General features: G+C 45.6%; 3 protein-coding genes across 9 annotated transcripts in view; 2 read left to right on the plus strand and 1 right to left on the minus strand.

The window, feature by feature from the left end:
* The window catches only part of LOC126041824 (sterol O-acyltransferase 1-like), a 57,999-nt gene extending 57,825 nt beyond the window's left edge, over positions 1-174 (plus strand). For all 5 annotated transcript variants that reach the window (XM_049808084.1, XM_049808087.1, XM_049808088.1 and 2 more), the window contains one exon: positions 49-174. The gene's annotated coding sequence lies outside the window, so the exon portion shown is untranslated. The remainder of the gene's footprint in view (positions 1-48) is intronic.
* On the plus strand, positions 89-27,422 carry TDRD5 (tudor domain containing 5). 2 transcript variants are annotated; one of them, XM_049808097.1, is made up of 12 exons: positions 89-175; positions 10,189-10,427; positions 11,450-11,881; positions 12,691-12,818; positions 15,655-15,875; positions 16,781-16,987; positions 18,610-18,676; positions 19,641-19,841; positions 21,100-21,261; positions 23,306-23,455; positions 25,950-26,166; positions 26,993-27,422. In XM_049808097.1, the coding sequence occupies exons 2-12, from the start codon at positions 10,196-10,198 to the stop codon at positions 27,190-27,192; spliced, it is 2,217 nt and encodes a 738-aa protein (XP_049664054.1). In that variant the 5' UTR covers positions 89-175; positions 10,189-10,195; the 3' UTR covers positions 27,193-27,422. The 2 variants fall into 2 exon arrangements, with proteins under 2 accessions (XP_049664054.1, XP_049664055.1); XM_049808098.1 differs by having other exon boundaries at positions 12,694-12,818.
* Positions 165-7,304, minus strand: NPHS2 (NPHS2 stomatin family member, podocin). Of its 2 annotated transcripts, XM_049808099.1 has the most exons (8): positions 7,028-7,304; positions 5,336-5,439; positions 4,336-4,408; positions 3,946-4,028; positions 2,868-3,071; positions 2,084-2,139; positions 1,160-1,238; positions 165-443 (listed from the first exon to the last, which is right to left on the minus strand). In XM_049808099.1, the coding sequence occupies exons 1-8, from the start codon at positions 7,302-7,304 to the stop codon at positions 165-167; spliced, it is 1,155 nt and encodes a 384-aa protein (XP_049664056.1). The 2 variants fall into 2 exon arrangements, with proteins under 2 accessions (XP_049664056.1, XP_049664057.1); XM_049808100.1 differs by lacking the exon at positions 2,868-3,071 and having other exon boundaries at positions 7,028-7,298.
* Positions 27,423-27,485: the final 63 nt, after the last annotated feature.

Genomic DNA, 27,485 nt, shown 5'->3' on the forward strand with positions numbered 1-27,485 from the left:
CAAAACAAACAGAGGCTTTTTCCATGTACAATCCACTTTATATTACAGGCCTGGGCTGCCTTCCCTCCTGCCTCCAGACCAGGACCTGCTGGTGGGCTGCTGCCTTGCTCCTCTCTGAGCAGGATTGACCAGGGACAGTGTGGCAACCATTTTTGGGACAGCTCTTAGAGCATGGGTGAGTCCTTCTTGTCTTTTGGGCTTTCTGGGAGCTTTGTGGTGTCTGTGAGGAGACTGCTCGCTGCCAGAGGACTGTGGGTAGCCGGAGATACCAGGTTCATGGCATCCAAAGGCAAGGGCAAGATGAAAGCAGCAGGTTTCTCTGCAGTAAGGGAGTGCAGTGCATGGAGGTAACGGAGCTGAGCAGCAGCAGGGGTGCTGGAGAGGATCTCAGCTGCCATCCGCAGGGATTCAGAAGCAGCCTTTTCCCCCTCAGCAGCAATCACCTACCATGCAGGAGAATAAAGAAGGCTTCTGTGAGGCTGGCAGTAAGGGGGCATGGACTGTTCACTACAGAGGGAGGTTGCCACCATGAAATTCCCAGGGCCAGTGTGATTATAACACTCCTGCTCTCAGAAGATCACAGCATGTACTAGACCTCTTGACGTTCCCAAAAGTTTGGGAGCTCATGACTAACTTGTTTTTACTAGGCCCATCAGGGCTTACAACTGGGCATAGCCTTGCTGCAAAAGCATAGGAGAGGGCAGCAGTCAGGCTAGGCTTGTGGGACGGGTGCTGGACACCAACCTCATCCAGGCACTTGAGCAGCTCAGTGCAAGGTATGGAGACCAGCCTGGGCTGAGCAAGGTGTAGGGTACATGACAGTGGTGACAGCCCTGCACTGGGCTCCTAGAGGAGAATTAAACCCTGAGGAACAGATCCCCATGGGGATCACTGTGGGCCCAGGGATAACCCCAGAGCTCTTTGTATGCCTTTCTGTTCTACTTGTAGGCCAGATACCAGGTGTGGCACTTCACTGGGCTGGCCCAGACTCTTGCTGCAGTTTTCCTTGCTAGACACAGCTTTTGAATAGGAATTAAAGGAGACATATCTTCCCAGAGCTGTATCCTTGTGTGGCATGTCCCACGGACCTCAAACCAGGGGTGGGAAAGGAAGGAGGGATGCTTTAGAAGGAGATTAGAAGTATTCAGAGTTGGCATACCCGCACTTTGGCCTGTCTCTGGGCCTCTGCTTCCACAGCCAGGGACTGCCGGACCTCAGCAGGCAGCTGCACATTGTTGCTGTGGTAGTAAAGGACAGGAATTAGCTGGGCTCTAGGATCTCCTGACAGCACCGGATGGTCAGTCTGAGGCTTGGAATGGGCTCATCAGTCAGTCTCTACAGAGCAGTTCACTCATATTCTTTGCTCCCTGGGTGTCCCTCTGTGTGTCTTTCTTTAGCCTTCTACCTCCATTCCCATCCTTCTTTCCCAGCCTGGTTTTCTAATGACCAGGCTTGCATGATCACTAGGTAGCAGAGAGACCTCTTCTGTCTGTGCCTCTGAGGCTTGAAGTCTAAGCTAAGATCACTCTTTGTGAGACAGCAGAGGATCCACTGGGAGACTGCGCTCAAGACAGGCGCAGGAATTTCCTTCTGTTCACAGAACTACTCATTTACTGTTTGACTCTCTCTTGCATGGCCCTCTACATGATGAGCAAGTCCCACCTTTCTGCATGGGCTTCTGAGTGATAAGCCCATCCCTACCAGTGCTAAGACCCTGAGGCCTTTGGTCTAGAGTGGGACACAGAGGGTTTGGTGCCTTCTGCACCTCTTGGGCTACCAGAATTGGGTGAAAACTCTGCCTGCAACAGCAGTGAAATGGTGATGAGATCCCAGGTAAGGATCCTGCCCTGGATGTCAGTGCAGGAGCAAGCACAATCTTTGCATGCAGAAGTTTTACACGAGGCAGAGACTGAAAGGGGCAGGGAAAACAGGAAGGCGAGAGGTGAGGCTCTACCTTCTGCAGAATAGCTGCAGGGAGAGAGCCAGAGGCAAAGCAGGAAGTGGAGCAGGCAACAGTGAGCAGGGCAGGACAGGTACTTGCAAAGGGCCAGGGAAGTCCCTTCTACCAGCATTTCCTACCTACATTTCTGTTCTCTCCACTTTGATCCCCCAGCAGCCTGTGACGGCGTCCAAAGCCACCTGTGAAGAGGAAGATTTTTAGACCATGGAGAGAACACCAGTCCTGCCCTAGGCCCCTTACAGGGAGTAAGGCAGTGAAGGGACATTAATTCAAGGCAGTTAACTGCAGGACTGTAAGGCAGATTTATTACTTTTTGTATGCTATTTTGTGAAGCCCCTCAGAAATAAAATTACTTCCCTCACTTTACTTCCCATTTGTGTTTGCCCCAGGGGTTTAGCATGATTTAACTAGTCCATACTGGTTCAAGTGAGGAACCAGTTCAGTTCTATAGGAAACATTCAGTTCCTGACTGGTATCATCATGTACATGTGTTATGGCTGCAAAGACCTGCTGCTGGAGATCCCATGTATACTGGGTTTATGACAACTCAGGCTGCAGAATACAATTCTTATGAGAATCTCCTCTCTGGGGTAAGTACTGAAGCTGGGGTGTCACAAAGCACTGAGGAAGCTGGTCTAAGTGGTTCCTTCATGCTCCTCACACCATATTGTCTGCTACTCACCATGGCCACCTGTGGGGCTCACACTGTATATCCTTCCCCTAAAGTGATCAGAATAAAAAAAAAAAGAAGAAGAAGAAGAATCTCCCATTCTTCTGTGAAGGAGACACGTTGTTATTGTACCCTTCTGTAAACCAATATCTGTGATTCTGAGGGACTGATCACCTGAGCTTCTCTGTGGAACCTCAGTTCACCCCTTGCTCTGCTGTCTCCCCCCTGTGGAAGCACCTTTATCTCCTGGCTGATGCTCTTCCTCTCCAAGAGAAGTTCAGAGAAGGCTCGATGTGCCAGGAGGCGCTTCGTGGTGGTCTGCACCAGCAGCTGAATGGCACTGGAGATGCTGGTCAGGGTGGTGAGGAGAAGAGAAGCATTCTCCAACCGGTAGTAGCAGACGGCATCTATCTCCAAGGTAACCATGTCTTTGGTCACCACCTAAGCAGAAGATATTAGGGGAGATGGAGCTGGTTCTGACACTCTAAGGTAGCACAGAAAAGCACACAATCAAGAGAATGATAAAGACTAGCTGGATGGTTAAGTCTTTGTAGTTTCCACCTCTGCTACTGACTGACCTTGGGCAAACTATACAACCTCTGGATCTCAGTTTCCTGAGCAGCATCTTTGTGTCTGTCTCCTCAGTACAGCTGCTGAGCTAAGGGACTGTGAGTAGATCGTCATCCTATGCTGTGTTTCCCTGCCCACTGCTGCCTGGTCAATTCCTGTTCTGAGAGCATAGGCTGTGTCCTGAGATGGGTGCTCAATTATTTTGTCTCCAGAAGGATTTGCTGTATGCCATGGGTGTGAGCTGGGAGATGCTACAAGACAAAGGCAGTCTCACTGACAACGCAGCAGCACAGACACCATGTCCCAAAAGAAGAGGGGCTGTGGCTAGGGAGGTTGCAGGTTCAAGGGTTAGAAACAAGGGTTCAGCCCTTTCTTCTTCCCAGACTCATACAGGAGCAGAGTCCATTCTTATATCATTGTAAGGTCTTAGACTGAGCTCCTGTCCCCGCTGCTTGCACTCCTCAGTGTGTGGGTAAAAATCCTGGTCCAGTATCTTTGGCCCAGCCACTCCCTATTGCTGTTATGTTACAACTGAAGTATGTCAAATTGAACAGGATTAAAACCAGTAGTTTTAAAAAAGAAGAAAATTCAGTATGGTGAACTTTTGGCCTTCCATTTTCTGAGGTGTTAGGGTTACTTTGAGATGTTTTTTCAAACTTTTATACGCAGGGATGAAGGCTGGAAGCATAAGGTATAATGTTAAAGAGATCCAAAAATTAATATAGAGAGGAGGTGTCAGCCATACCTGATGGAAAGGGATCTCTAGGGTTTTGAGGCGGAGGTCTATCTTGTGATACGTGTCCAGGCAGGGAAGGAAAAAGAAGAGGCCTGTGGGAGGAAGCAAAAGGCAGCTGGTGATCATCAGAACCACAAAAATTGCCTCTACTGCTCTGGAGAACAGAGGAGAGTCTGGCATGCAGAACTACAAAGGAACAGCAATACATAGACTCAAATTCTGAGGCTGTTTCTGTTATGGCAAAAGCTATTAGCAGCTACTGGCCCTTAAGATGAAGGGAACAAAGACATCCCATCTCCTGTCTGGCCATGCCTGCTTGGAGGTCACCAGCATGTAAGCTTTGGTGGAGCACGAAGAAGAGGAGCAACATGGCTGGGGGGAGCTCAGTAAACAACTTACCAGGCCCTCTAGCTCTGCCAGGAAGGAGATGCCCAAGTCGGAAAACAATGGCTCTCTCATACTCCCGCACTACCTGCAGAGGGAAACAAAAGCTAGGCTGGAGAGGAAGGCGTAGGACTGAGGAAAGGGACCTCACTGGTATGGGAGCATGTCTGTTCTGGGAAAGCCCTGCAATGGGAGCATTTCAGCAGGTGTGAGCTAGTGGCATCACCTGTCACTGAGTCCTTTTATGCCTGCAGAGAACGTGACCCAGAACTGCTGGCCAGTCTTGTGTGTGAGCAGCGTTGGAGCAGCCCTGTGACAGCCCAAGATTTGGTGAGAGTAGCCCATGTTAGAGCTGCCCAGGGTTTCCCAGGATGAGGCCAGCATTCTGCTTCCTTATAGCTTGGCCAAACTTCATCACCTGAGCTAAAATTTTCCACGTTGGTTGTTTGTCTCCAAGGGAACTGTGTGTGTGCTCATATGTGTAAGGTCTGAGCCGTAATACTGACACTCTTGTTGAGAACAAGATGCACATGAAATTTCCAGAGAAGTGGAAATCAAAATATGCCTACTTGTAGCCATGCTATAAATCTGAGAAAAGGGGAGGAAGAGGGGAAAATCTGCGATTAATGGGGAGATCAATCTCTCAAAATTTGTAATGCAAAACTTATTTACCCTGCTGCTGCAATGGAGCCATCTCTGGGCTGGGTAGGCTGAGGGTTATGTTTGAAAGTGAATAGACTTGCAATTTATTTTAAAAAAGAGGAACCGAAGCCCCTGCCTGCTGATATTGCAGCAGGAGTATTTGATAGGCAGTGGTTGGACCCCTGTCCAGCCCTCTGCAGCAGCAACATGTGATAAAGCGTAAGTCAAAATTAATGATGAGTTGAAGTGTAAATAGGGCTTTAGACCAAAAAAGTTTTATGCTCATGTCTGACACATGCTGAACCAGTGGGTTATATACATTCACATCAGACACTGAATACTAAACCTATAGAGGCCCCATGACTATTCTCACCTTCATGCAGAACCAGACAGAAATGGGGAAGGTCATTATGATGAACAGGAAAGACAAGATGATCAGAAGCCACTCACAGATGCCCAGACCCGGAGACTTTACACCTAGGGAGAAATCCAACATGGCTGTGTTAAGACGGGACTGCTCCCAAAATACCAATGGCCTGCCAAGTGCCTGCACAGATCAGCTTCAGTGTTGTCCTTTGCCTAGACCCAGTGTATGTGAACCATTTGGCTCCATCTGGAGCTGTGTTAAAGAATACTCCCTGCCCCAGGTGGCCAGGAGCTGCCAGGATGGACTGACAGATTTTGTCTCTGCTTTACTGGCAGAAATTGAGCCATGCTTCTCCATAGTTCCTTGATGACAGAGCAGCCTTTAGCTTGAAGACCTGTGGCTACCAAGCAGTGTTGAAAGGCTTGGAACAGGCAACTTGTTAACTGAGCTGGGATCCCAGAAGCTTATCTGCAAAGATAAGCTAATGGCAAAGAGAAAGATTTTAAGAGGTAGCTTTCAACATGCACAGCCTGAAGTGCCCTTCTCTATCAGAGTATCTCAGGTCCTTTTGGAATAGGATTTTTGTTGCATCCCAGCTCCCTAATGCAGTGCGACCAAGCCACTAGTGCCACTGAAATCTCCCTGTGCTTTACAGCAGTCACACCAAGCTGCTGGAGGCTGACTGGGGTGGTCACCTTCTACATCTCCCCAAAGCAAGTGTGGGTTATCTTGCTCTGGCTGCCCCTTGTTGTGCTCCTGCCTGAGGGAAAATTTGCAGGTGTGGCATGAAAATAGATAGATTACTTATGGGTGTACCTAGACCCAGAGAGTGGACCATGTTTTCTAGCAGTGAAGTTAGCATCCCTGCACCCCTCCTGTTTTGAATCCCCTCAAGCCCTTTTATCCCTGCCCTTTTGCCTTTGGAGCTGTCTGCAGAGCCACCAGGTCTTGAGGGAGGTTCAGATTCCAAGAACCTGCATGATCACTAGAGCTCCACAGCACCACTCACTAGCTGGGATTCCCATAACTGAGGCAGAAAGAGGCAGTTGTGAAAAATTAATTCCAAGAGAGACAGGAGCAAATCTGAAGCTTTGTGTCACTCTTTGTGTCACTTTGTGCCAGAGCTGCTGGCATGGAAGCAGACAAGTGATGCTGGCTCCTGTAATACAGCATCTGTGGTGACGATGGGTCCAAAGAGGCCTAGCCATCTTGCCAAAACACTCACAATGCTCCATCCTGTTGTGGCAGTCTGGGAATCTGCCTAACTCATGGCCTGCAGAGGAGCTGCTCTTGAGGGTTATCTGGAAGGGGAGCTATGGGTGTGCAACTCAAGCACAGTTCTTTGGGCTGTGAACTGACATTAAGGCTATCTCTGTCCACCTAAAGAAGGACAAGCAAGAAAAGGAAGAGAATAGAACATGAACAGAACTGGTGAGTAATGAGCTGGAGCATGAAGGATGCTGGGGATGTAACGTCTTGTTGCAAAGTTCATAGCTTTGCTAGACAGTGCTGATCAGCCGGGACTAACTGCAGAAGCTGGCTGGGAGGCTGGAGTCTCCCATATCCTGTCCTGAGGATAACTACATGTCTGTGCAAGGTGGGTGTGATGACACCGTGCAGAGAGCAGAGTCATACTGTGACCCACACATGGTCAAAAAGCCCATAGCTTTCCAGCCCCTTCCCTTCTATAAGCCATACCTTCCTCTTGCTGCTCGCTGTCCAGCAACACCATTGCCTCCATTTCTTCATCAGATATCACATCATCTACATCCACCACTGTGGACGTGTGCACCCTACCATCAGTCCCTGCGATGCTCTTGATCTCCTTTGCTTTCTCTTGCTTTATGTCTTCCCTTCCTTTGCTGGCTTCTCTGCTGTTCTCCTTCTTCTCTCGTTTCCTCTGTGGAGCTGGGGACTCTCTGGGTCTCCTACGAGACTCCCTGGAAGAGCTCTGAGACCTCTTATCCATCCTCATCTGTGCCAAGGAGCATGCAGCAGCCTGTGGGAGTAGGATGAATTTGTGCTTGAATTTATTGCTGCAGGCAGGAAAACCAGGCAGGGGAGGAGAGAAGGGGAGGTGTCAGATCAAGGAGGCTTGTTTTGAGTTTAACACAGGCTTGTCAGACATAATGGACAGTGAAGTGAGCAAGCTGTTTCCCAGCTGCTCTGCTCTCATCACACACTGCTGTGGAGATGGGAAGGAAGGTTAGACCTGGACAAGGTGGACTCCAGGAAGACATTGTGTTTGCATCTTCCTGCCTTTGGAAATAAAATACAAGCAAAAGCACTCAGATGATTTTTAGTAGACGGTTTCTGCAAAGGTGTTGAAAAGCAACCTAAAAGTAACTGTCAGGCATGTGGCTCCAAAGACTTCAAATGGTGATAGTGGCCCAGAGCAATAGACACCAGGGTGAAAAACCTTTACTGGTGGGATCAGTGGAGAGGGGGTTGCAGAGAACAGCTGGGTGTGTAGCATCTCACACTGGTCTGCTCTCTAGAAACCCTTTGGCTGGCACAGTGGTGGGATACTGGCAGCAGACTCCCTCTGCCTAGGGTCACCTCACATTTTAGCAGGGAGAGAAATTAGCTGGTCCCAGTTCAGCCATGAACTTTCCCAAACAGGTGCAAAGCATAGAGACCATTGCAAGGCTAGAGGTGTTGAATCTGTCTTCTAAATTGCCAAGAGTTTGTGCCTAAATGCCTCCATAGTTTTCCACAGCAGGAGCACAGCAGAGCAAACATAGGAGCCTTTTCTTTTCATGCCATGCAGCCTGTGGTGACATCTGCAGAAACCCCTGCAAGAAACACTTTTGAAGTGTTTTGAAGTCACTTGACTGTATTAAAGAAACCAGCACCTGGCTAGAAGTCATACTACAGCAAGACAAGGCTGGAACATAAAGCGGTGACTTCCCTGTCAACGGGGTAGTGCTGAGCTTGCAGATGCCTGGTCTCTGGTGTGGAGGAGCAGCTGGAGGGAGCCAGGAAGCCAGCTGGGGAGGTGCTACTCTTGTTTTTTCATGGATTCCTGTTTTATTGGAGACTTGTGGCCCCACCGGAGTCACAATATTGCAGGCAGGGAGGGCAGGAGCACCATCTCCCTGCTTTCTCTGCTCACTTGTGGTGGGTGCCTTGTCAGCAGGTCACTGGGGAAGCAATGGATGGAGAAGCCTAATGGCAGAGAGGAGTTGGGCAGAAATGGGGTGTGATTAATAAATTCATACAGTGTCTGTATTTGCTTTGGAATTGCTCCAGAAACCTTTTTCACTTTGTGTTTCTCACTTGGCCAGCTTGGGGCAGGGGGAGATTGTCTCCAGCTGCTAAAAGGGCAGGTAATGTTTTAAGCAGCAGCAGCAAACAGCACCTCAGGTCTGGTTTTGGCTGGGCAGTGTGGACTCTGGTTCATTTCTTGTCAAAAACACCATGGCATATTTAACATCTACAAACATGCAACTTTCTGCTTTTGTCTGATGTTTAATTTGGCCAGCAGCTCCTGAGTCCTCCGTCCCCATGGAATATTTTCAGCTGCTACCTCAGAACAGGGGAGATGCTTCAAGAGCGTGTGCTGATGGGTTTGCAACCTTTGCTGTCCCAAAATCGGCAGCCTGAGCCCCCTTTGTCATATTGAAACATATCCTTGTGTGGAAATCAACTGCACTGTTGGGAGGGTTTCTCAAAGGACTGCAAACCCTTAGGAAACGGCCATCACAACCCAGTTTACCATGCTCTTTGGCCTTGGGAAAGCCACTGAGCATCTCCACTGTGGATTTTCCTCTCAGACAGGACTAAAAGATACAAGACTACTCTTAACAATGTTGGTGTTTGGGTTTGAATACTGTCACCTTAAAGGAATTGGTCCTTTTTTGTCCGTGGCTCTTCTGCGATGCCCTAACTTTTCCTGTCAGAAGGAAAACACACCTAACATTTTTACTGAGGAGAAGGCAGGGGCAGCCCGCTGGGGGCGTGCCGGCCCCGGGGCTCTGTCTCACGGGACAGGCCGCCTCCCCGTTGAGGCAGCACCAGGCCCCTCAGGTGCCCGCCCGGCCACCGCCCGCCCCAGCGCGGCGGCGGGGAGGGCGCTGAGGGGAACCACGGCCACCGCCCTCTCTGCCCGCGCGGCGGCGCCCTAACGGTCCCGGTAGAAAGCGGGGGAGGGCGTGGGCACTGCCCCGCCCTCGCGCCCTGGAAGGGCGGGAAAGCGATCGCGCAGGCGCAGGGAGGGCGGTGGCGTCTCGTGAGTGAGGCAGTGGCGTCTCGTGAGTGAGGCAGTGGCGTCTCGTGAGTGAGGCAGTGGCATGGCGCGGTGCGTGAAGGCACCGACGGGGGTGGCAGCGGCCCCTTGGGGAGAAGGGGGTCCCCAGGCTGTGGTTTCGGGGCACAGGAATCTCTTTAGGGGGCAGTGACCTTATAGAGCAGAGGGGGGAATCCTTAGGCCCGAGTTAAGGGGCATGGGGGTCACTGTGAGGGGCAGTGAGCCCATGGGGTGTGGGGGTCCTCAGGCAGCAGTTTAAGGGTGCAGGGATCTCTGCAGGGTGGCAGGGTTTGTAGAGGGCAGTCCCTGGGGCAGGGGCTTAGGGTGCCCAAGATGCCGGGAATGCAATGCTTGTAGGGGCTGTGATCCCATGGGGACGGGCAGTGAATGCTGGACGAGTCAGCTGGGGATCACGGGTGCTGGAGGGTGGCAGCTCCAGGGGTGCAGGCAAGGAGAGACAGGGGTTGGTAGGTAGCAGCTGTTGGTGAACCTGGCTTGCTCCCCTTTTCCCCCCACCAGCTTTCAGGTGCTAAGTGGTAGAAAGTGTTCTGCCTGCATTTGAGCAGCTGTGGTACGAGTTGTTTTCTGCTTGCTTTTGTTTCTCCTTTAGTGCGGACATGTCAAAGCAGGCAGAGCTTATGGAACTGCTGAAGAAGGAGGTGAGGTCGCTGCTAATGGCTGCCAAAGAGGGCTTAACCCCCAAACAGCTGGAGGAGGAGTATATGGCCATGATCGGCAAACCTCTCCCTCTGTATGACCTGGGCTTCCAATCCACGTTGGAGCTGGTGGCAGATATGCCTGAAGTTGTCAGAGTCTGTCCTTATGAGAAAGGCACTTTTATCCTAAAAGGTGAGGGTTTTTTTTTCCTTATGGGTGGAGGATTTGTTCAGAACCACATAGTGGTATGAAGCGATGCTCCAAGATGGGGATGTGCAGGATGAATTCCCAGAGCTGTAGATCACATATCTCTGTTAGGTTTTTTCCTTGTATAGCTCTCTTTAATTTCTTGTCTTTGATGTTTCTTCCTGTATTTTGATCTGCCTTTTAATGCTTTTCCGCTCTTTCCTTCTGAAAAATCACACAGGCTTCTAGTTATTTTTGTACATTTTGCATTCTGCACTTAGGTTAGAAACTGCAGTAACATTTCTTATGGGTGCACTAGAACCGGTAAGCATCACTTTTCCTGTAAATGCAGACTATAGCAGGAGCCAAAACCAGGGATGAGGCCTCTCAGGAGAAGCTGTAAATGTTTCCCTGCCTGACCACGTAGGAAATTTAGTCTGTATCAAAGAACTTTTTCATTTTCCTTTTCTTTGGGGAAGAGCTGTGGAAGCAAATGGTAGGTGCAAAGAGTTGATTGGGAAGAGTGAAATGATATTTTTTTTAGAGTGCTACAGTAAGACAAGAAAAAAGTTGTTTAAAAGCATGGAAAAGACCTGGGCTGCTCTCCAGGGAGACCTTGCCTGGGCAGGTGGGTGCTCTGTAGTGGAGGTTTAGTATGATTCTAGCTGAGGGGAGCAATGAGCCATTTACTGTTTTCCCAACAAAACTCACAGCAGCTGGGCTTCCTCTTGTGATCCCGTATCCAAGAATTTGACCCACCTTCCTACCTGGATCTAGATTTGTAGCAATGAGGGTGCAGATTGGTTGTTGGCTGTTAAAAATGGTTCACTTCACAAAGGGAGAGGAAATGTGGTTGTCCTGCTGGAAATCGGCCATGATTTAGTGTGATTGCTTTTGAAGGAGGCACCTGCTTCTGAAAAGGGTCGGGGGAAGAGGAAAGAAAGGAAAGAAGAGGAGGTTTGCCTCTGTAGAGCTCTTAATGGTTCCTTGTTTTGGCAGTCTAATCATTGATTTCTTTCTGTTGGTAGCCATTGCAGATGAGACCACCAAAGCAGTTGCCAAACTGGTTGCCAGACAGAGGAGAAGTGCGAGGGCACGGAAGAGGGCTGCTGCGAAGGCAGGTGCTGCTTCTTCCTCTAAGAATCCACAGAGTTCCCCTCGGAGGGACAGGGCTCCCATCCTGCCAGCAACGGTGAAGGCTGAGCTGCAGGATCTGCTGAGTTCCTCACCACTTCTGCTCTTGGACTTTGATAAGGCCTTCTTCAGACGCTTTGGCCGGGCTTTCCAGTACACACAATATGGATTTTTCTCCATATTTGAAGTCCTCAGAAGTGTGTCTGATATCATTGCAGTTGAGCAGACGAGAGCAGGTTCCTTGCTGACCCTGAAGAAGCACCTGGCAAGTGAGATAGAGAGGGAAGAGATGCCACAAGGGGAGGCATGGGAAGAGATGCCGCAAGGTGAGGCAGTGTGTTATTTAACTGAAAACACTAGCTCTCACAAGCGCTGTGGCCAAGCACCTGTGTTTCAAGTGAATGTTGCTGCATTTCCAGTTGCTGTAGTAGCCCCAGTTCCCCTAGGGTTTACCATAGAAGGGCTGCAGAAGCAGCTGTCACAATGGAGTTGTAGCAGAGAACTTAACTAGAAGTTTTCTACAGGTTGCCACTGGTTTTTGGTGTGAAGTGAAAGAAGGGACGTTTAGCCCATTCAGAGTACAGACTTTCTGAATGTGTGTGTAGGACTGGAATTTCTGGTTGTTCTAGGCAATAGATAACAGAACTAGAAGCATCTCTTTAATGTCTGCTCTGCAGGCTGGTAAAGCCTTTCCAATATGCTTTTTGAGACTGAAGGTTTAGCACTAGTCTGAAAGGCACAGCTACAATGTTCCACAAAAGAAAACAGAAGAGACTGCAGGTGTCCTCAGCGCTCCCATAACAGCTATGAGAGAAGTCAGAAAATAATATCCAGTTCCTGCCAAATTCCTAACTTTTCTGGGGAAAATTCATTTTAGCATCATTCTAGCAATTAATGTAACCCTTAGCATGCTTACAAAAGCAAGTCTTTTTTGTTTTGTTTTAATTTAATAATACAGTGGAGGATGCCTCTGAAGTGAATCGTCATGACTGTGGTGGCTGTGAATGCTACAAGAGATGAGGAAAATAGCACCAGTGCTTTCAGACTTTCATTTTCAGATGTCTTCTCTTTCTGCTTAATATGTAACACTGCATCAGTCCAACAAAGAATAACAGCCAAATCATCATCTTTGCAGCAGCACCTGCAGTTGAGATGCCTCCTTTGGAACCCAGCTGTGAGACGGAGAGCTTCCACCTGACAGCAGAAGATAAGTCAGAGCCAGTGGAAACACAAGCAGTACATTTGGGTGATGGCCTCAAACAAGTAAGTGGCTGGAAAAGCGATCTGTAGCTTTTTCATGTCTTAATCCGGGGGCTGATACTCTTTTTGTTTCTGATTGTTGCATTGTTGATGCACTACTGCTTCCAAATTTTTTTGTACCAGTTTTAGATGAGTCTGGACGTGACCAGACTCAGATTGACCTGGTTTATAGCTTTCTGTGCCATCCAAACAAGGTCTTTTTCTTGTCTCTTTCTGGTCTTGAGATCTGTGTTGCAGATCATCCAAGGTCAGTTAAGCATGATCTTGCTCCCTGATAATAGTGGCAATACCTTTTGCAGTACTTACTTGTAATTGGACTTTAATAACTTTGTTCTGAGCCTCGCTGTGTGGAATTTCACTTGCTGCAGTAGGCAGGGCTTAAGTGTCAAGCAGCTATGTGACACAGCTGGGGAACGGTCCTCGGAGACCTTGATTCCTGCAGTCTCAACTCTGCTATTTGGTTGGACTTGGAAAATTTTTTTGTTTTGTTGTTGGGGTTTTTTTTGGTTTAGCAATGTGTTTTTAGAAAGGGATGGACAAGAACAGTACAGAGGCTCTGAACTGCCAAACCCGACTGGGAGAATTTGTTTGTCCCCTCTATTTTTTGTCTTTTGAGCATCTTTAGGCCTTCTTTTTCTCAGGAAAATCCTCCTGCTTAGAGTTTTTTCCTCTGCCAAGCTTGTCTTGTGGCCGTATGCAGCTGTACGGTTGGAGCACATAGGTAGGGAAAGCATCCCAGGAGTTCTTCCTGACTTTGGTGTTTTGTGTACTAATGAACTTGGAAGCCTGGGACTACAAGTTGGACTTTATTTGGCACTTCATAAAACATATACCCTTTAGAGATTTTTGGCAGGCTATTCTGATCCTTTAAAGAAATTTCAGTTTGGCATGATGAAGTTCACAGGGAATTCCCCTAGATCAAACAAAGTCTGCTAGTGGAAAGGGTAAAAAGGGGGCAATATGGTCCAGATAGCTCCAGATTTTTGTTCTTGTGTGACAAAGGGAACCTGTTTTGTGACAAAGGGAACCTGTTTAAAGATCCTAGGAGGATAAGTCTTGAAAGATGTTTGTACAACTAGTATTTGTCATGAAACACCAAGTTTGCCATTTTGTTTTTAAAAATGCCCTGAAGAGGAGGAAAGCAGGTTGGAATGTGTTAGTTTGGGTAGGTAATGAATGCTTATTCATCGGGATGCCGCAAGTTAGAGTGGAAAGATGTGACCTGATCCCCACCATGCTGCAAGGTATCCACTATCCACTCACGAGAGACTAATAGTGGAAGTGTTGTAAGGGACAAATGAGGGACAAGGGCTGAGTCAATCTGCTCAGCCCTGAGAAGGGTAAAGTATATAGAGCTGCTGCCCTCAGCAGCTTTTTCTTGCTGCCCTGAGCAGAAGGAAAGGTGTCATCCACACCACTCTTGGCAGCTGCCAGTCCAGCTTAGGACAAGGAGTTAGCCAGTCTTACAAGCCGTGCCTCTTGTAAGCCTAGTTTTACAGTGTGTCCTGTTGGTTTATCTTTTTATAATATTGTTGCTTTTTTGTGGACATGTTTTTAAGTACACATCTTCTGTGTCTTACAGAGAAATATCTGTTGTCACTACCAATGTGTGAGCTACATTATAAAGATCATGTGTGCCCTTAACAGTCTGATATGAAGAGCATTCTCGGAGCAAAACTGTCTCTTAGAAATTCCACTATTCACAGGCACTTCTTAGAGGAAATGTAAGGGGTTTTTAGAGGTGATGCTGCTGCTTTGGCAAGAATTCCCTCCGTTGCCTTTTAATTAAAAAATGTTAACTCACTGCTTAACTCAATGTTTTAGTCAAAATTTTTAGCTCAAAAAAAATCGAGGGCATTAGCCCTTGCTCAGTCTGCAGAAGGAGAGACTCTTACCTGCTTCTTTAGAAGATGGCTAAAAGAGCCAGTATTGTAAAACCCGATTGTTTGCAGTTGAATTTAGACATATAAGCAATGGGGTGTGTGCTGGAAGACAAATTTCCCATACATTCCCTGATGTATAATGCAGTGGTAACTTGTTGCATATTCACAATGAATAAAATTGAAATAATTTTGACTTCTGATCATTGGAGAAGTCCTGTTTGTTGGCACAAAAGAAAGCTCTTGAAGTAGTGAAAGTAGCTGATGTAGCTGATCCACACTAGTTCAAGTGAAATAATGTTTTCGGCAGTTAGAGAGTAAGGCAAAATTGTCAGCTGTGCTAATAGTTCACTCATGTACAAATTCGTCCAGAGTGAGAAAAGAACAGAATTTGTAGGTTTTGTTTGGTTTTATCCTTGGGAAATAACTCTAGTGTGAAAGTGAGGTGCATTTGTGCCTTCCTTCACTTTTGAATCATTTTCAGGTAGAATTTTGCTGGTTCGGTCATGTACTCTTTCATGGTCACGGAACATAGAAAGAGCATCTTTTGGGTAAAATCCAACAAATAGGTGGGTTGTGTTTGGTTTTTTTGGTGTGGGTTTTTGTTCTGTTTTGCTTTTTTAGCAATAGCTATTCAATACTTTTGTCTAAATATGTGACATGACTTCAATTCCTCTCCTTTATTCCTTGCAGGAATATGAGCAAGGTATTTTTGTGGCACGCCTCCTTACACTGGAGGGAATAAAGAAGGAAGGGAGAGAGTGAGTGTGAAGATGAATGCTTCTATCACAGGGAAAGTTTTAATCCAAGTTTGTGCAATTTATTGGAATTCTCTGATATTCAGTAATTCATGGGTCCCCAGGAAAGCAGAACTATTTTTTTACCTTAATGGAAAGGCCAGTTATGTGTGTTCAGTGCATGAGGAGACATCTGAGTGCCACCTTCTTATGCCTTTGTAGCCTCAAGATTTGGAGCAGTCCCTACTGGACAAGTTGATAATGACTCCAGAAATCCCCCCAGATGCTGTTCAGGACAGAAGCCTTTGCAGCTTACCACCACTGGAGAGAAGGTGCTTGGTGGGAGTCTTTGTGGAATTCATCATCTCTCCTAGCCAGTTCTACATCCACATCTGCAGCAGGGAAGCATCTGATAAACTGCAGGATATGATGATTGAGATGAGGTGCGAACATGCTGTGCTGATTCAGTACTACTACCCGTTGTGTGTGTGTGTATGTGCTGAGGGAACAGGGCACCCAGCTGTTAGTTATGGACACTACTGGCTTGATTCTTGATACGGAGATGCTGGTGCCATACTGAAACGTACTCATAATGCTTACCTGTTCCTTTTAAATAGCAAGCAATAGGTATGGTTAATAGCAATTCACAGTAGCTTGGCTGTGTCCTAAACTTTAAAAGCCTGGAAAGGTAATGGAAAGGAACTTTAGGGTTCCTTTGCACCTCTCTTGTCTGTGCTACTGTTGTTAATGTGCTAGATTAAGGCTTTTACTTCCATCTCCAACACTTACCAAAAGCAACAGGTAATAGGCCTTTGTGATATCTATATTTGAAAGCAAAACCCCATCAGTAGGTTTGTGTTAGTTGTTATGCATGTGGGATTCTATTCCACCACAACAGTGCTACAATTGCTGTTAATTGTGTGACAAAGTAAATGCTTGATGTCCGTGGGGCACGTGTAAGTGTGATTACAGACTCTCCAGACAGATACTGTGTATGTGAGCCAGTGCTCCAGAACCTGGATCATGAGAAGCACTGACATGTCAAGGCAATGTTAAAAATTAATGACTAGAATGACTGTATTTAGCCTCTGATTAATCCCCATTAATTAACTTTTTATTGGACCACAAGATTATAATTCAGATGTTAAAAGTTTGGATTTGCATTTTTTATTGTCGTTTCAGTTTAAGTGTAGCAGAAGAGGGATGTAAAGCATCTATTAAAATAACTCCTGAAAACTCATATCATGGGGACTTTGAGAAATCAGGATTCTTCTGAAGACCTGTATATTTCTCTTTGTTCATCTCCTGCATCTTACCAAGCACAGTTTTTCATTATGATTTTTTGCAGACACTGCTACTCAAATAAACTTGTTTCTGATCGTTATATCATGCCTGAGTCTTCAGTACGGCCTGGACAGCTTTGCTGTGTAACAGTCTCGAAATGGTGGTACCGTGTTATCATCCACCGTGTGATCAATGACCAAGAAGTAGAGGTGTTCTACCCAGATTATGGAAACCTCGAAATTGTCCAAAAGTCTTGGCTGAGATTCCTCAAGTAAGTAAATTACACATAGGTGACAGAATCACAGAATGTTTGAGGTTGGAAGAGACCTCTGGAGGTCATCCTGTCCAGCCTTCTTGCTCAAGCAGGGCCATCCAGAACAGACTGCCCAGGACCATGTCGAGACGGTTTTTTTAATGTCTCCCAGGATAAAGACTCTACAACCTTTCTGGGCAAGCTGTTCCAGTGGTCGGTCACCCACATGGTAAAAATGCCACTTTCCAGCTGGTCAGTCCCCAACATGTACTGGTGCATGGTGTTATTCCTCCCCAGGTGTAGGACTTCATTGAATTTCATGAGGTTCCTGTCTGCCTGTTTCTCTATGCTGTTGAGATATCCCTCTGAATGGCAGCATGACCCTCTGGTGTATCAGCTACTCTTCCCAGTTTTGTATCATCATCAGACTTGCTGAGGGTAGACTCTCCCCCATCATCCAGATTGTTACTGAAGATGTTGGACAGTATTGGACCTAATATTGACCCCTGGGATACACCACTAGTTTCTGGTCTCTAACTAGACTTTGTACCACTGACCACCACTCTCTGGGCCTGGCCCTTCAGCCAGTTCTCAATCTACCTCACTGTCTGCTCATCCAGCCTGTACTTATTAGCTTCTCTACGAGGATCTTGCAGGACACAGCGTCAAAAGCCTGACAGAAATCAAGGTAAACAATGCCCACTACTTTCCCTTCACCTACCAAGCTCGTAATTTCATCGTAGAAGGTTGTCAAGTTGGTCAAGCATGACTTGGTGAATTCATGTTGCCTACTCCCAGTCACCTTCTTGTCCTTCATGTACCTAGAAATGGTTCCCAGGATTAGTTGTTTCATCACCTACCCAGGGATTAAGGTGAGGCTGACTGGCCTGTCTGTCTTCAGGAAGACAACCCAGCATGCAGATTTCCTAGAAAGGATCAGGGTTTTTATTCCATAATGGTGCCTTGCAGGCATTTCCTTGCTTACATGCTAATGCTGGAGGCGACATTGTTTAAGACCTGTTTTGCTGAGCACTCCAGGCCCTTTGCTCATCAGCCCTGTCCATCACTCCCTCACAGTGACTTTGGGTTAAATCCTCTCCTGTTTCTGCCTTTACTCCTCAGTCTTTCTGCTTGCTACTTTCTGTCACTTTGGGGTAAGCTCCCTAATCCTCCTTCCTGGGTTCCATGAATGTATGTGAACATCTTCCTGAACAGACACCAGTCCAAGTGGCATGCATTTGCAGTGTCAGAGGTACTTGTTCTCTGCAGTTCAGTACCTTTCCCTTATTTACTTCTACCCTCTCATTTGCCTCTATTCATGCCTGGCCATTGGCATTCTTTGGTTCAAGTCATTGCTCTCCGTCCATAACTTTGTAATCATAAGGGATTATGATGGGAGGATGCTTGGGCAAGGGAAGGCTTAAGGGACCAGCTGTTATTGCTATTTTTGCTATGCCCATTCTCTGGATAACGGAGTGTTTTCCAAAGCTGCTGTTGGGTTTTATTCATAAGTGCAAAATCCAATATGTGCCTCTATTCCTAAGCTGATCTTAAAACCCAGAAGAGGAGGAAGTTCTTTTCTTCTGCCTAGTTTTGCTCTGTTTTTGCTGTAATGATGATGGCTTTTTTCTGTATTGTAGGTGGTGCTACTTGAAGCTCCCTGCTCAGGCCATCCCGTGTTCCTTGGCATGGGTAAAACCTGTGGAGGTATGTGTTCACATGCAGTTTTGTTTGACACATGTATGAGAGCTATGAAGTAGAGTTTGGCTTTTTCACCTAATAAGGGCAAACATTTGAATTAACTCAGGTCCCATTGATGTTTACAGGAGAATTGCCGCTGTTATGTTCAGAGTATGACTGTGTAAGTCTCTATCTGTGCAAGTGATCACCATTCCACTGTCTGTTTTCCTTGTGATCAGAGTATTCTTGCTTATATTGTTGCAGAAATGGATAGTTACAGTTAAGCAAATGAGCAAACTTGTTTCTGCCCTTGCCAGTAGTTGTCCAGGATCCTTCTGAAGCCTTGGTAGCTCCAGCCTTCTGTTTTAAAAATTTCTTCTGTGACAGAGCTTTAAGTGAGTTGATATGATGCAATCAGCATAGCCAAAGTATTATAGAGGTCGTAAGAAAGTTCCTCTGTGCTGGGAAACTTCTTGGTCAAGAAGCCCGAGAAGTACAGTCTCTGAAGAAAGCATGTGGGCAGAATTGCTTCTTCTGTGTTTAAAGATGTTATTTCCTCTGGTTTTTGAGGGTTAAAGAATCACAATTTTCATTGCAGTGAGGCTTAGCAGCTTCTTCAAAACATTTGACGCTTTTAACGCTTATAATCACATGATTCCAGGAATAAAAAAAAAAAAATAAACCAAAAAAACCCACCACCAAACAACTGTATTTTAGGCAATTGTGATAAAATCACTGGTGAATGCCATCGAACCATATATGGAAATAGGTATTTAGGGTGAAAGGGCATTCCCAGTGTAACTAGCATTGCAGGCTTTAGGTTAGTTTGATTTAGTTCAGTGCTTGGGAAGCTTGTCTGCCTTACTTTCCTGTATTTGTCCCTAGGCTGACCTAGCTTAATTGCCTTTTTGACAAGTGCCCACAAAGGAGAGTCTCAAGCAGTGGATGTTGGTCTGTTTATAGTACTCTTACATTCTTGTTTCTTCTTCAGGGTACGTGGTCTGATGCAGCAACTCTCCTATTCAAGAAGCTGTGTGGCTCCAAGCTACTTGTGGGCATTGTGGATGAATATGTGAATGGCATCTTGCATCTTTTCCTGTGTGACACCTCCACCAAGGAAGATGTCTATTTCCACTGCGTCTTGAGGGATGGTGGATGTGCTGATGTCTGCGGAGAGAATGTTCCTTCCCAGGTCAGGAGGGAGGCATGTGCTGCTGAAAGGAAGGGCAGGGAAAGGATCCGTTGGGTGCCTGTAATGGGAAGATCTTTAGCTTGAAGCAGGTAGTTTTATGAAGAGCAAAACTGTGGTATTCCCTGCTTTCCTGTAACTTACCATTTTGTGACTGCATCCCACGGTGTATAAATCTATGGTGAGAGCTTGCTTTTTGGTTAAGGTGGAATCTGATAATACAGCAGAGATGTTCTGGTTTAGTAGAACAAATTATTTTCATCCTGTCTTCTAACAGTGTATTAGAAGGTTTTGATAATTTTTAAGTCATTTAGCTTGGTAGTATTGCAGATTCACCTGAAGCTGACACACATTGTATAAATAACAAGGAAAAGTAAAATAGCTACAGGTGTTCTGAGCATAAGGGCAAACTGAGATGGAATTGACAGGTTGTTACGAGATGTGTTGCTTTGTTAGCCGTTGTTAATTCCAGCAAGTTTTGTTATGTCATAAGTTGAGGCCTTTGATTTATCCAAACAATTAATGAGAGGAAGTCGATTAAATTTTGTTTGACTTAAAAGTAGTGCTGCATAGTGGCAGGGGCAGTTAAGTGAGGAACAGGTTAGTTAAATAAATTATCCTGGCCTTCTCTGCTCTAGGCATTGGAGATTGGTTATGCCATTAACAAACTGAATTATGGAAATGGTCTTGGTTTAAAAAGTCTCTTACTTTGCCAGTGAAATGTACAGCGTTGGACAGCATAACCATGGTAGATTGCACGTTGTGCCTTGGGCAGGCATTCAAGTTGTAAGCCAGTGCAGAGAGCATTTATGATTTAGGCCCATCTCTCTATCATTATCTGAACATCTCAGCTCAGTTTCAGTAAGAACTCTGTGGATATGAAAAACTTAGAAAGGTAGTACCACTATTTTTATATCTCAGCAGAAAGTCAGGCTTTAGAGCCCAGAGTGCTTGTATCTGCTGTTTTATTCAATAGAGGCAGAATGTGTGTTTGGAAGGATTAGATCCTATGATTGTGTTTTTGCATGTGTATGTCCAATTTGGGGGGGGGAGGAGGACATTGCTGAGTAATTTTGTTGCCAGAGGGAGGGGAGTTGGATTTTTGTAGAAAGAAAATTTCTGCAAGAATTTGGAGCTAACTTGTGGGTGGTGTCCTTCTTCCTAAAACCTATTAGAAATTTGCTGAATCCTTTTTATTCTTTGTGGTAGTTACAACATGGTTTCCTTGACTATACTCTGGGGTTTTTTTGTTTGTTCCTAGGGATTCATGGAACTGAATCCTTCAGCCTTGTATGTTCAGCCCAGTGGAAAGCAGGAGAATGCTGAACTGGTGAAGCCAGACCTTCACTTGCAGCAGAAATCTGTAGATGCAGGTAGTGAAACAGCAACCTCAAAGCTGGACAGCGATGAACTGTGTGACCAGGTGGGAGTTTGGCTGTGGCATAGCTATTATTCAGTTAAATTGGCTCCAAACATGTATTGTTTCTGTCTCATGCAGGTTTTTTGTGGAGTTGGTTTTTTGCCTTTATAAAAAGCAAGCAGCACCATAATATAAAAACAATTACACGTGGACCATAAATACATCTCCAACTGCTTGTCCTCTGATCCTTTTGCAGGCTTCAGGGAGGCTGCGTGCTCAATGATTTTTCTAACCTCCCATATGTACCGTAATGTTTCAGTTAGAGAGAGAGTGGATTCTGAGAACTCAGACCAGTACCAGATTCTTGAGATCTGTTTGACCTGGCACTTTCATGTTTTGCACCCCCGGGAGCCAAGAAGTGGTGTGTTTTCCTCTCACATCTCTGGGGTTCAGCAAAGGATGTGTAGTAACTCGGGGTATCATTTAAATGTGGGAGAAGACCAGAAGAGAACTAGTGGTGTGTTATTCATATTAAGGGTCTTGCTCATTCTAAACTTATCTAAAAGGAAGCAATTTGCAATGCTTGTTGTTGTGGGGGGAAAAGGTTGTATACAAATATAGTTTTATTAAAAAGATAACTTTCAAGGTGAATAATATCTAGATCTGGATACTGCTTTACACCTTTGATTTCACAGCATGTTAAAAAGAGGAGCCCATTGCTATTTGACATTTGGAGAAACTAATGAACAGAGGGGGTTAAGCAGGGAGTAAAACCCTGGTCTTGAGTGCAATCTAATATAGTACTGTTAGAAACACTGGGAACACTTGTCTACAGGTGACTTTCTCTACTTTTCTGTGTTATTTAAATTGTAGTATTTTCATGACACATTTTACTACAGGGGACAAAGCACCTTTCAAGTAAATGCCAGCTGTTGAAGTGTTGAGCAGTGTGCCTGCTCTGGAGCTGTTTTTCTGATAGTTCTCTGAAATAAGAGTAAAAGCTAGAGTAATGCTAGTAACTTGTAAAGCAGTCATTCTACCTAGGTTTTGTTTTAGCCAACTGCGTTTCTGTGCTAGAGAAACTCTATATAAGCTGTATATCTTGGATATTAATGGCCTTGCACTGTCGATATATCATCTGAACTGAAGGACACAAACAAGCATCTTAATGTATGTATTTGGAAGAAATTAATGTGACAAAGACTGCAAATCTGAGTTTGTGTTTGTTGTTTTTTGTTTGTTTTTTTTAATGGAAAAATCTGAAGAGTACCCTAACTAGTTAACTGTAGCAAGATCCATTTGTGTAAATGTCAGACATAGCTGGTGATTTGGAGACCAGAGGAATGTAAATGCATCCAGGTTTTGTCATGTCTGATTTTAAGGGTCTTATTAGAATCCTTTTCCAGAAATTGCAGTTTTCTAGATCTCTCTTTGTGTAAGACTTTAAACATTTCCTTCTCTGTTGCTCTTTTTAGCTTTCCAAAATGTTTGCTTCTCTTCCTTGGTGCATCGCTAATATGATCATCAATGACAGTTATAAAATGGCTCAAAATGTTTTTAACTGGAATGAAATGTGTTTTAATATTTTCTGGTAACTCCTCTTAAGCCATGGGGAACTCCCTTTGCGTTGTCCAATCTTAGATTTGCTTTGTCAGGATAAACAACTTCCCCCCCCCCCCCCCCCCCCCCCCACCCTCCTTAAGTGCAAAATGGGTGGGCACTGTGTTGTATTAGCTCTGCTACATTAGGACACTTCTCCATGGTAAAATTTCTCAGGAGGCAGGAAGCAATAACCAGAAAACATGGCTTGAATAAAACTGTATTTTCCAAGTGATAGGTTTTACTGTGGAGAAGTTAAAGTGACAGTTAGTTTCCTGTTCACATTATTTCCTGTCCTTCCCTGTTCTTTCTATCCTTTCCAGGTAGCCCAAATTTCTCCAGATAGAAATGTTAAAACTTCTGAGCAGAACAGAAAAGCTCCTTTGCATTTCTGTCTCAGTTAATCTCTGAGTGGTATCATCTCATTGCTCTGTATTTTGCTCTAGTGCATCCTGCTTTTTTCCACCCACACTAACTGTACCTTTTCTTGCTTTGTCCATCTCCTTAGCAGCGGCACCTGTCTGCTAAGAAGGAGACAGGGGATGATGCGTGGCCACTTTTGGATGAAATTAGTGTCCCAAGAACAACAGACCAAGACCCTGAACTTGCACAGCAGGATACAAATGAAATTCCTACAGAGCTTATAGCAGTGGTTAAGGTAGGGGCATTTGTTTCAGCTGTTGCTGTTGAGAGGGGTTGTTCTTGGTTTTAGGTTATTTGAATAACCCTTTGATTGCTTTGACATGTATTTTTTTAAAAGTGACTAGCAAAGAAATCACATCTGGCTGTTAGCATGGGCTCAGAGCTATACATTTTCCTCTTTGCTGTTGTTTCTGATGTTACTGATGATCCGCTAGTGTTCCACTGGCACGTCAAGGTATTGTGGAAACAAGACTATTTTGGCACTTTATAGATCAAGCCTGACTCTTCTTCATTCCACTACTTCCCCTCCATTCATGGTCCTGAGGGTTACTGGGAGTTACTGTGGGGCTACTCTGGATCACGCAGGTGTCTTCCTGAGTTAGGAGGGTGGTTTTGGGAGGCTTGTGTTTTGGGCTGTGCTTTGAGGCATTATGTGGTCCTAGTGTTGCAAGTTTGCCACTTAAATTGTGCTTAATGATGAGTCTTAACAGAGCCTGCAGCATGGCACTTTGCAAACACTCTGCTCTGGGTTCAGCAGAGAGCCAGTATCACTCAGGATTTGTTGGGCCACAGAAGGGATTGCAGAGCTGGAAATGGGAGTGTGCCTACAAGGTTTTGGATAACCACAGCTCCTTGCACATCTAGAGGTTGATAGTGGCTGAGACAAAGCTCTTTATAGAAGGATCGGGGGAAGTTGTTTCTCAGATAGTCTAGAGCAGAGCTGGAAGAATTGGTGTCTCTGGGGGATGTTACCTGAAAGGGATGGACAGAAAGCAAGCTGGGAAGAGGGACCTTGAGACAGTGAGAGAAGAGGAAAGCTTCTGGTAGCAAGTGCAGGGATAAAGTACAGTGAGATGAGATGAGGTGGAGGCAGGTGGGTAGATAGCAATAGGGTCCTTGTGAGCCAACTTAAATGCTCCCATGCAAGTATTAAACTGTGTGAGTGAATTTCAAAGCATAGGAATTTCCTAAATGGATCAGAAAAGTCCTGGGCACATTTTCTGTCCCTGACTGTAATCTCTGTTACAGTCTTTAGAAGAAGTGACAAGAATTTCTGTTGAGGAAGACCGTGGGATGAAAAAATAATCCTGCCTATAGGCATTAGAGGGGGAAGGAATGCACCAGTCAACTAGTTACGAGGACAGACAGGAGGATTTCCTTCTCTGATTCCTGCTCATTGCTTGACCTTGGGGTTTTGTGGCACTTGCAGCATCACCAAGTGGTATTCCCTCCTTTCCAGTTTTCACTGCTTGTTTTTCGTTTCAAAGGTAGTGTTCTTAATTGTGTGAATCGGGAGGAAGAGCAGATACTGCCTTACTTCCTGCCCTTCACAGCACTCTGTAGGGTATCCTGTCTTGTTTGCCTCTTCTGTAAACTGAACAGCCTCTTTTTTAAAATTATTTCCATTCCAGCTTTTTCCAGTGCTAACAGACATTTTTAGTGTTCATCCTTGCACCCTGTCTGTTTCTGCTTTGCCGTGGAGTGGCAGCGACACTGCCTGTCCCCCATCAAGATAGCTGGGTGGCAAGAGGAGATGATAATAATCTTTTAACCCTGGTGGGTGTTTTTTTTTCTTGTCCTAACACTCTGGTTTTTACTGTATGTTAGGCAGGGGTTTTCAGTGGGCTGGTGGTATCAAGCTGAGTAGTTGGTTAGTTGGACTCCAGTGATGCCTGTCATTCAAATTATTCTGTCTTGGCATCCTGTTAGCACAGAATTTCTGCTGCCCAGCCATGTAGCTCTCCAGGAGCGCCTCATAGTCCCCTTTGGGGGGGGGGGGGGGGGGGGGCAGGGCAATTTAAATTGCTTAAATCTGCTTGTGTAAAAACAATTGGTTTTTTTCTTGGCTAATCCTCTGAACACACTCTCACCAAAGGATGAAGCACCTCTGGATGGTGATTCATCCCTTCTGACAATGGATGCCTTTCTTCTAGCTGCCTTGAAAACAGAAGAAGCCTAGAGAGCAAGCACCTAATTTTTGAACAAATATGGTTGGGCAAAGTGAATTGTTGCTTGTTTGTCGTTTTCACTGTTTTTCTCCTCCATGTTGAATTAGCAAATACAAACGGTGGCTCTAGCCCCTGTCTATGGCTGAGACATGGGTGACCATCCCTGGAACTTAAGTTTAATTTGTAGTCTTAAGCAAAAATGCAGAGGGACTTCATTTGACTCTATTGCCACTCCCTTGCAGAAACTCCCTCTGTCATTGCCATCGTTTGTTCTGCGTGGGGCTGCTGAGAGATGAGCCAGCTGTTAATTTTTTGCTAAGACATGGTGATTTGTATCTTGTAATAATTTGTCACTCTTTTCAGCTTGCTGTGCAGGAGAAGCTGCCCTTTGGCCAAGGTTGTGAGTAACTAGGGTTTGTTTTGTTTTGTTTTTTTTAAATCATCCAGTTGCTGACATTCCAGTTCTTTGTGGACTTTGAGAGATAGTAAACATCAGGGCAGCTAATGAACTGAGTGTGCACTAATCACACCCTCTCCTGAGTTTTTTGTATACATTTGCAGACACCTCATTCTCTTGGAGAGTCCTCAATGCCTGCTGTCTTATTCAAGTCAGTGGAAGACTTTTACACCTCCTTTACGTACTCCAAGCAACCAGAAGAAATGAGCCAAGATGACCTTGATCAGATAGAAAGATTTTCCAACAAGGCCCAACTTCGTGAAGCTGTACATCCCTCTGTTCTACTTATGGCAATACCGTTTATGCTGGACAACCGTAACAGTACGAATAGATTTGTCAGTAAAAGTTAACACAGCGGAAAGCTGAGCAGTCTGTTACTGTCCTATGAGTCTTGTAGTCACTATTGGGTGTCCTAGGACTGGTGCTGCTTCTTTGCTAGAACAGATGAAAATGTTGGTGTTTCTGTGGGATGGAGATGTGACAATAATAAATGACTGGATGCAATGCATCAGTTTGACCTTTCTGCAGCAAAATGTATTTCTAAATGTTTAGTAGGAACAAATGAATTGAGGGTTATTTTTCTCTCTGTTGATTTTTGTTGTCTTTTCTAGACTTTTTGCTGCTTTCGTGCAGAAGTCTTTCTTTCTCCACTCCATACGTTAGCTTGTGTTCGTTTCATACTGAGAGTCTCTCAATCTCCCAACCATAAGGGACAAAAGCATTTTTTAGACCTTATAAGGTCCCTATGTGAGTGTTCATCTTCCAAATGATGAAAGAATTTACAACACCTATATGAGAGTTGCCCAATTTATGAGGTAGATTAAGTGACTTGCCAAAGGCAGTGCCTGCTTGTGCCTTGGAACAAAGCTGTCTGCCATGTGTCTGGAGTGGATGCCCAGTTCTCCAGACAGGAGCTACTCAATTCGCATCTGATTTCCCACCTCTGGGGAAACGGGTGAGCACTGGGAGGAGAAGGAGAGAAGCTCTTGGATTGTACTGTGTTGGGCTTGTCAAATAGGCGTGCAGGAGAAAGTCCCCTTGCCATGGCCTGGTAAGGTCCAGGCAAAAGGGGTTTCGGTCTAAACTGGAGCTCTTAGAGTTGCCAAGGTAGATACCATCTTTCTTTTCTGTGTCCCTCCTCATGCAGATGAAGAGAAAATGAAGAACAAAGACCTTCCTGGGAGTCTTGCAGTTGGCCTGTGCAGTGCCAGTGGGCTGTCTGACCAAGGGCCATCTCAGAAACTGTATGTCCCTCCTACCACGTTATGTGCGGTGTTGGCAGCTGCACGGTTAGCCACTTCCAGTGACTACTTCCAGTGGCTCCCCAGCCTGAGAAAGAAGTTGTGAGAAGAAGGGAGAAGCTGGAGCCGCTGCTGAGGAAGGCTACCTAGAGCAGCAAAGGCCTTCTGTGTGACTGCACTGTGATTTTCTTTGTTCAGAAACGTTTAGTCCGTTGAAAAACTCTTGAGTCTGACATCATCTAAGATGTGCCCAGTGCATGTGATAAATGTTACTTCTACTTCCAGGAAAATAGTTTGGTTTTGTTGTACTGATTTATTGCTCTTTAATGTAATGGTTCAGGAGAACATCCAAGTGTCATATTGTGTTATATATCCTTTAAGTTTAGGAGAAGTAAACTG

This window comes from Accipiter gentilis, chromosome 8, assembly GCF_929443795.1.
Source record: "Accipiter gentilis chromosome 8, bAccGen1.1, whole genome shotgun sequence".
NCBI classification, from domain to species: domain Eukaryota; kingdom Metazoa; phylum Chordata; class Aves; order Accipitriformes; family Accipitridae; genus Astur; species Astur gentilis.